This window comes from Balaenoptera musculus, chromosome 2 (assembly GCF_009873245.2).
Source record: "Balaenoptera musculus isolate JJ_BM4_2016_0621 chromosome 2, mBalMus1.pri.v3, whole genome shotgun sequence".
Classification (NCBI taxonomy): Eukaryota; Metazoa; Chordata; class Mammalia; order Artiodactyla; family Balaenopteridae; genus Balaenoptera; species Balaenoptera musculus.
In genome coordinates, this window is record NC_045786.1 from 166,936,868 (window position 1) to 166,945,724 (window position 8,857).

An 8,857-nucleotide genomic window follows, 5' to 3' on the forward strand; every position below is an offset into this window, starting at 1 on the left:
GTTAAAAAAAAAAGATCCTGCACGTGGCAACGAAGATACTGCGTGCCGCAACTAAGACCTGGCACAGCCAAATAAATAAAAAACAGAAAAAAAAAAGAATATGCAAAACTTTTATGATTAAAACTATAAAACATTCCTTAAAGACACAAATGTATAATTAAATAAAAGAGAAGACCATATTCTTGGATAGGATGATGGCACATCATAAAGATGCCAAAGGCGCAGATGACAGGTTGATGGTGAACGTCATGACGGATGACAGATCAGCCTTACCCAGAGCGGTACCCTGACATCATGCGCATCCTGACCTGATGCAATGAGCAGCATACAGCACCACCTGTGGGTATCTGTGCCCAAAGAATTAAACCAGAATCTAATCAAGTCTCTAAAGACAGGAAATAAGAGGAAGAGAAACATATTAAAGGACATTCTGGGATGCCGTCCACCAAATCCAGAAAGTCTACAGGACAGTTTACCTAGTTTGTTCTAAGGAAGGAAGCGGGTTATAGATCACAAGAGACTTGAGATGCATCAACCACACGCAGTCTGAGTCTTGATTTAAACCAGCTGCAGAAAGACATTTGAGATAACTGGGGAAATGTGAAAACAGACTGGGCTTTAGATGTATTGAGGAATTATAGTTAACTTTGTTAGGGTTGACAATGATATTGTGGCTATCAGGAATAAAAAGTTCTCTGTGGAGATACATAATAAAATACCTGTGGGTGAAATTATAAAGCCTTTAAAATACTTCAGCAAAAACACAAACCCCAACTTTGTATGGGGGGAAATGAAACAAGACTGGCGTGATGCTGATCACGGCTCAAGCTCTTTGTCAGATGCCAACATACATTTGTGCCTGGGTCCGTCTCGCTCAGCTTCCTCAGGAATGCTGGTCCTTTGACTACAGCCTCTCTGCTCTGCCTCATCAGCTTGTCCTTTCTGCTGACCTTTTCCTTGGGCTGCACACACGGGCCCCGTCACCTCCCGCTGAAGCCCCCTCGACGCCACACTCCTCCACAGCAAAGCTCCTAGCAAGGGCTGCCCCTCCTCACCTCCCCTTCCCTCCTACGCCTACCTCAACCGGGCCATGCCCCTGTCACAGCAAACTTTCCCTGACAGTGTCACCACCAGCCTCCACGTGGCCAAATCTGATACCCACTTCTCTCTATTCAGCCCCTCAACGGCGTGCTCCCCAGCCCACCACGGCGGCCCTCTGGAAACACCTGCTTCCACGGTTTCAAAGATGCCACCATCTCTCCAAGAGGGACCTAGGTCAGGCCCCTGGCTTTCACTGCTATTGATATCTTAATGATTTCTAAATTGATATTTTTAGTCCTCACCTGAGTTCTAGATCCATATTCAATCAACAGCCTATCGACTCGCCAACTGGAGGTGCCACAAGCATCTCAAACCTCATGCAGGTACAACAGAACTCTGGATGTTTCTGCTCTGCCTGAGCGCACACCTCCTCCACCTCAGCACCACCACTGTCCGCCCAGCTGTCTAAGCCACAACCCCAAAGCCATTCTTGTGGAAAACTGAGATTCTGCATCGCATTTATAGTTAATTTATTAGGGCCACTTACGCTCATAAAAGAGCATTTTCTTTTAGTGAGAAGAAAATCTTTTGCTGTTTCAATTTCCATAGCAAATTTTTTTTTAAACTAATCTTATTTATTTTTGGCTGCGTTGTGTCTTCGTTGCTGCACGCGGGCTTCCTCTAGTTGCGGCGAGCGGGGGCTGCCCTTCATGGCGGTGCACAGGCTTCTCATTGCGGTGGCTTCTCTCGTTGCGGAGCATGGGCTCTAGGCGCGCGGGCTTCAGTAGTTGTGGCTCGTGGGCTCTAGGGCGCAGGCTCAGTAGTTATGGCGCATGGGCTTAGTTGCTCTGCGGCATGTGGGATCTTCGCGGACCAGGGCTCAAACCCCTGTCCCCTGCGTCGGCAGGCGGATTCTTAACCACTGTGCCACCAGGGAAGCCCTCCGTAGCAAATTAAACCTGCACAGCACTTGCATCTCCTCGTCCCGGGACTCTCCTCCCTGATTTAAGAAGAATCTAGATCCCTCTCATTTTCAAGGTTCGATCTTAAAGGCCACCTACACAGGTGGGAATTCCTTCACCACCTGACCTAACTCGCTACCAGGTTACTGTGTTCTGTTTTCGTTGTAGGATTTTGCACGTTCCAAGCTTCTTGTTCTTCTTTTTCCAGAATGAAAGCTGCATGAGAGCAGCTTAGCTTTGTTCACTGCTGTATCTGCAGCCCTCAGCAGAGTTCACGGTGATGGCCAAAGTTTCATGAACAAGAGAAGTTTGCACAAGAACTGTCTTGGTCTGCTCGGGCTTCTGTAACAGAACACCACAGACTCCGTGTGGTGTGGTGGTGGCAGCTTAAAGCACAGATGTTTATGTCTCACAGTTCTGAGGCTGGAAGTCCAACATTAAGGTGCTGGCAGATCCAGTGTCTGGTGAGGGCCTCCTCCTGGCTTGTTGACAGCTGTCTGTCCGCTGTGTCCTCACCTGGCATTTCCTGGGTGCGTGCACGTGGAGAGAGAGATCTTTCTCTCTTCTTTTCCTTAAAAAAGCACTAATTCCATCATGAAAGCCCCATCCTCAGGACCTCTTCTCACCCTAATCACCTCCCAAAGGTCCCACCTCCGAATACACACGTTGGCGGTTAAGGCGTCAACATATGAATTTGGGGGACACAAGCATTTAGCCCCAAACGAGAACCTTCCTCTTCCTGGACCTGCTCCTAAAATGAGGCCACTGGCTGATCACTGATGTTCCTCCTGCTCTGATGTTTTGACGCTTCGACAGACCAAACTTTCACACTGCCAAGCACCATGCAAGGCGATAGGGTTAAAATGATAAAAGATGCACACGCTGGCACGTGTGGTACCCGACGCTTATCTGTCTAGCGCCGAGTAAGAAGACTGGGATCAGAGAATAAAAAATAGGAAAAGTAGTATTTTCTTATATAATCCTCATATTAGATACTTAACAACCTATTTGTGTCATTACCCTGACATCGCTCTGTGATGAAGAGCTACAAAGTCACACTAAGTGGAGAGGAGCAGTATTCCACACAGAATGGATTCCTTCGACTGGAAGGCATCCCTTTGTAATACCTGAAGTCCTGCTTACCTGTTCAGAAGGTAGACGAGGGGCAGCGGATCTTGAGAAGGAAGCAGGCGGCTTCCGGGGCTGGGCTGTGGCTGCGGGGCACGGGAAGGAAGGAAGGGACTCTGGCTGGATGGCTGGGTACAGTTTCAGGGAGGAGGGACTCCTGCTGGGATTGGAACTACCCAGGTGAGGACAGAGGAGCTAGAGCTGGCTGGGCCAGGAGGGTGAGGAGGACAGGGCTGGGGGTGGGGGAGTCTTGAATACCAGGAGATGCTGACCGAGACTTTTTTGAGGTCACTTATTCCAATGGTTCTCAAAATTATACCTCTAAGAACACTGGGCTTTTGAGCATTTGGATTATACAAAAAAAAAAAAAATTCCAACCTTATCTCCAAAGTAAAAAAATATATATATTAAATCCACGAATATTCTTTCCGTTTCAAATATTCTTACTCAGTGACCATCTGCTCTCACTTCTCTCCACTAGAATCTGGGTCAAGGATAGAAGCTGGTCCGGCACAAAGTTAGATGAATTGTCTTACATTTAATCAATCAACATTACAAAGTGTTCACGCTACATACAACCTCATAACATCCAGGTCTGCCGGCACCTGTAAAACAGGGGGACCTCCAACCTCTATCCTTCTACAGGTGGGCAACCCGAGGGCCCGTTCACAGCGCTCGCCTGCCCAGCCTCCTGCCACATCCCAGGCTGGGGACCGCTGACCGGCAGGCTTCTGAGTCCTGAGCACAGACCTGGGCCCTCCTCAGGCCTTCCCATGAACCGCACTCGAGGCTGCTGGGGCAGGGGGCACTGGCCGAGGCGTGGTCGCGTGTGGGCCGGCACCACAGGAGACAGCTGGTCCAGGGGCTCAGAGACAAGGCTCGGGCGATTAGGTCCCATTCCCTGCGGCCAGAAGGACACAGAGCTGAGGTGACAGCATGAGAAGCAGCCCAGGGCATGCAGGATGTGACACTAGTTGCTGGGAGGGACAGAACGGGGACAGAGGCCGAAGACCATCGGGCAGCTGAGAAAGCCGGAGACACGGGTACGGCGGGGCACGCGGAGGAAGCTGTACCCACGCACGTCCTCTCCGGCAGGCAGGTACGGTGTGGGGGGCTCATCCTCTGCCCGTCCTTCCCCACCGGACCTGGGTGTGGCGAAGCAGAACACACAGGGGTGGTACACGAAGGTGAACACAAGCAGGAACATCGCCGCGGCAGGTGTGGGGCTCAGGGGGCGGGAGGAGATGGGAGCTGCAGGACCTGGAACAAGAGAAGACAGGGTCAAGGGCAAAGGGGAGGAAGGGGCAGGGTGCGGGGTGGGTGGGAGCGGAGCTGCCGGGAAGAGTCTGGATGGGGGAGCTGGGTGGTCGATGCTGGTCTCCAGAGCTGAGGCCTTGCGTCCGAGCCAGCGGCTTGGTGTCGGGAGACCCAGATCTGAAATCTGGCTCTGTGATCTGGACCAGTCATTGTGCTTCTCAAAACCCCTTTTTATAACCTGTAAAGTTAAATACTACCCAGCTTGGTTGATGCGACGATCAAGGGACAGTGCCCACACCTGTGCAGCACCGTGCAGCTGTGTGCCCCTAATATTAAGGGGGCCTAAAAATGATTGGCTGCTGAGGTGTTAAAGGAGAGAGCCTGGGTCCCCAACCCTGGGGACCATCGCAGGGCAGGGCAGCGTAGTCGGGGGATGGGGGTCAGTTCTGCCTTCACGGAGGGGAGGAGGGGCGTTCCCTCTTCTTGACCTGGCCCCGGGGGCTCACCTCGTCACTCGTACTCTGGGTCTGGCATCTGTTCCAGGAGCATGTCCTCCGTGTCGCCGAACTGTGAGAGAGAAGGAGCTGGAGGCCAGAGTCTGGGATTCTCCTTCCCCTCCCGGCCCCTGGGCTTGGAGTGCAGGAGGGAACTTGCATGGGGGGGACCCCAGGGGCCCCTCCTCCCACCAGCCTTCACCCTGGGACTGCCCGCCACAGAGGCTCCTGCCACCCAGGGGCTTCCGCTGGAGACCCCCGAAGGTGGTTGGTCATTCGCTTCTAATGTCTCTCCAATCTGGTCCTTTAAAAATCTGCACTTGTAAAGTCCCTCCATTTTTTTAGCTTCTGGTACAGAAATGGAGGGAACAGATAGACCATAGAGGCCAGACATGGGGGAAGGGGAGCAGGGCCACCCACGATGACCTGATGGGCCCCCGGAGAAGCACACACTTGCCTCGATGTGGTACACTATGCGCCAGAAACTGGAGTCTGAGCCTCGGTACCTTCTTCCGGGGTAGAGCTGCCACATGACGGGCAGCAGGTATGGGCCCAGCTGGCTGGGGCACACAGGATCCCCCAGGGGGACATCTTCCTGACGCATGAGGACTTGGAGGCTACTTTCTATCTGAAGAGAAGAGAAGGGCAGGGCACACCTTCACGGCCCTGCAGGCACAAATACCCACGGTCCAGCATGCCACCTACCCAGCCCAGCCCGCATCTAAGATGCTGGTGGTCACTGTTCCCAGAAACGCCAATCCCTAAGCCAGGAACGCTCCTCTCAGGGACTCTGGCTGGGCCGAGATGACCAGCACTCGAATAGGTCTAGATACCCAGACAGGGCCACAAAAGGGTCACTTCGTGACAAATGCCTAGTTGCCAGGGTATGCCATGGGGCCCCGGAGCTTCTGTAACTATGAGTCTGGTGCCTATTTCAGCTGATGGGGGATTTTCTTGGATTCTTCTTTATCATACAACCCCTTTTAAACAAGATCTCCCCAGACTCCAGAATCAGGTGACAGCCCACTTTTCACTATCTCCGCCACTGTTCCTGTTTCATCGCCTCTCGCTGGGCTACTGTGACAACTGCCCAACTTGCCCCCGTCTCGGCCCTGTGGCCCACAGCCGAGACTCAGCACCGCAGCCAGGTGTGCACCTAAAAATCACGTCACTCCCCTGCTGACTGCCCTCCAACACCTTCCAATCGCAGGAAGATGAACTGAAATCTTCACCATGGCCCAAAAGCCTCCAGAGCGGCTCCCCGTCTCTCTCACCTCCTTCTGTTCCATCCTGGACCCTCCACCCATTCCAGCCACACAGGACTCCTCGCCGTGTCTGGGACGTGCACACACCCAGAAATCTCTCACACCTGCTGTCCTCTGCCTGGAACATTCTCCCCTAAATCCATGAAGGGCTCACACCCTTTTTTTAAGGCAGGTCTCTGCTCAAATGTATGTCTATAAAGACAAATGTCAGCAAAATCCAACTCTATGATATACATAAGAGGCATGCCCCAAACAGATGTCCAGAAAGGTTTCAAAGAAAATGATGGGCAAAGTGTGGCAGGCACATGCAAATTAAAACTCTGGAGGGGAAGGCTTCCCTGGTGGCGCAGTGGTTAAGAATCCGCCTGCCAATGCAGGGGACACGGGTTCGAGCCCTGGTCTGGGAAGGTCCCACATGCTGCAGAGCAGCTGGGCCCGTGAGCCACAATTACTGAGCCTGCATTCTAGAGCCTGGGAACCACAACTACTGAAGCCCACGAGCCTAGAGCCCATGCTCTGCAACAAGAGAAGCCACCGCAATGAGAAGCCCGTGCACTGCAACGAAGAGTAGCTCCCACTCGCCACAACTAGAGAAAGCCTGAGCACAGCAACGAAGACCCAACACAGCCAAAAATAAATAAATTAAAAACAAAAACAAAAAAAGCTCTGGAGGGGACTTGCCTGAAGACCCCACCCCACTCAATTCTTACCTGCCCTCCCACTGTAGTTATCCTACAGAACTTACCACCGGCCTCAATTAGTTTGCTGTCCTTCTCCCCCAGCAGAATGTCAGCTTCACAAGCAGTGAGATTTAATCACATTCACTGCAAAACCCCACAGCCTAGAATCCTGCTTGGCATAAAAATTGGACTCTTATGTTTGTTCAATGATTATTTTTCCAACGTGGAAATAGCTTTTCAAAATTTTTGTCTATGAAGTAAATTAGAACTCACTGTTAAAAAATAACTCAGATCATCCTGCAAGGTGTAAGTGTGGAAATCACCATTCTTGCTGTGTTAGTATGTAGCCTTCCATATCCTTTAACCATTTTACGTTTGTTTATTCATCTCTCTCTTGTTGACTTATGTAAATCTTTACATATTAAGAATACTGGTCCTTTAAGTTATGTGGGGAAAATCCTGCCCCATGGTTTGCTGACGTGTTATGTTTTGTCCAGAATTTATAATGATTAGGTGAAAAACTCTGCTTTGCAGTTTCAGCATCATGTTGAAGAAGATATGTCCCAACCAGAGATTAAAAAAAGGTATTCACTTAAATTTTCCTCAAATACTTGACTTACAGTGAATATTTGACTTGATTTTTAAAAGTATATATATGTATATAAATATGTATTTCAAAATCTTAAAATCCAATAAAGATGCAAAGTTTAGATGGTGGTTATGAGTCTGGAATCCCAACCCCATTACCTACAAGCAGCACTACTTTGAACAGATTTACATTTTTATGCCTCTGTTTCCTCACCTATAAAATGGGAACACAGTCACTCTCAGTAACTTTTTGCTGTCCTGCTATTACATTACATAAATGTTCTAATACGACATTTAAATTTTTCTTGTATACTTTCTTTCTTTGGTTTATATATGGAAAGTTTCAACATTTTTCACCTCAGTGTGTTTGAGGAAACCCATGCTCCGATGGAAAGTGCTGTAAGAGAGTTGTATTTCTTAAAAAAAAAAAAAATTAACTAAAGATCCATCTTAAGGCATTACACATAAAACAAATTCAATGTCTATTCAATACTGGCTTTTATACTACTATATGCCTTGTGAAGTTTGTTTCTTCCAAAGCATAGAGGAGGTATGAAATATTCCAAACTCTATAGCAGTGGTTTCCAAACTTGGTTGATCATAATCTGTTGAGGGTTCTTTCAAAATTCAGATTTCTGGGGCTCATCTATGGAGATTTTGATAATTGGCCACGTGCGTGAATCACTTACTTTGGAGATTATTCCCATTTTATGGATTAGAACCCTGAGGCCCAGAGAAGTCCTATTTTACTCAAGATCATATTCATACACTCCAGACACACTGGGTCCCCATCCTTTGGCCAACGTGCCTCTATGTTTCTCCCACCCTCCTTCCCGGCCCGGAGAATCGCTCATTCCTGCGCTCAGCGCAAAGTGGTTTCATCTGTGAGTCCCCGGCCGCCCTGGGTGGGCCTGCCCTTCTGAGCCTCCCCGCCGCCCTCGCCCTGCAGCATGTGAGGGCCTCCTCCAGGGCCTGCACGGCCTGGGGCGACCCGGCTCCAGAGCCCGGGCCATGGATGGGACGCCCATGCTGCCCCGCGCGCCCGACCCCAAAGCGGCTGTACCTCGATGGTTACGGGCAGCCAGGTGCGCTGGTTCTCGTCCACATACACGGCCTTTTCCCAGATCCACAGGTGGTCCGGGTGCAAGGCCGTGTGCGCCCTGAAGAAAGGGAGCTCGCCCATGGTGCCGCGAGCGGTCTAGGAAGCAAGGATTGGAGCCTCTCCGGGCTTCGCGCTGGTCCACGGGCTGCGTAACCTCGATGCTTTATAACAGGACGGTGCGCGGGCGCCCCCAAGCGGCGGGGCGGGGCGGGGCGGGGCGGGGCGGGGCGGGGCGGGGCGGGGCGGGGCGGGGCGGGGCGGGGCGGGGCGGGAGGAGGGCGCGGCGGGGCGGGGCGGGGCGCGGGGCGCGGCGGGGCGGGGCGGGGCGCGGGGCGCGGCG

General features: G+C 51.3%; 1 protein-coding gene across 1 annotated transcript; it reads right to left on the reverse strand.

Moving 5' to 3' along the window:
* Positions 1-4,898: 4,898 nt before the first annotated feature.
* TCL1A (TCL1 family AKT coactivator A) lies at positions 4,899-8,598 on the reverse strand. The gene is made up of 3 exons (XM_036842073.1): positions 8,479-8,598; positions 5,340-5,510; positions 4,899-4,955 (listed from the first exon to the last, which is right to left on the reverse strand). Exons 1-3 carry the CDS (start codon positions 8,596-8,598, stop codon positions 4,899-4,901), a joined length of 348 nt encoding a protein of 115 aa, XP_036697968.1.
* Between the last annotated feature and the right edge of the window lie 259 nt (positions 8,599-8,857).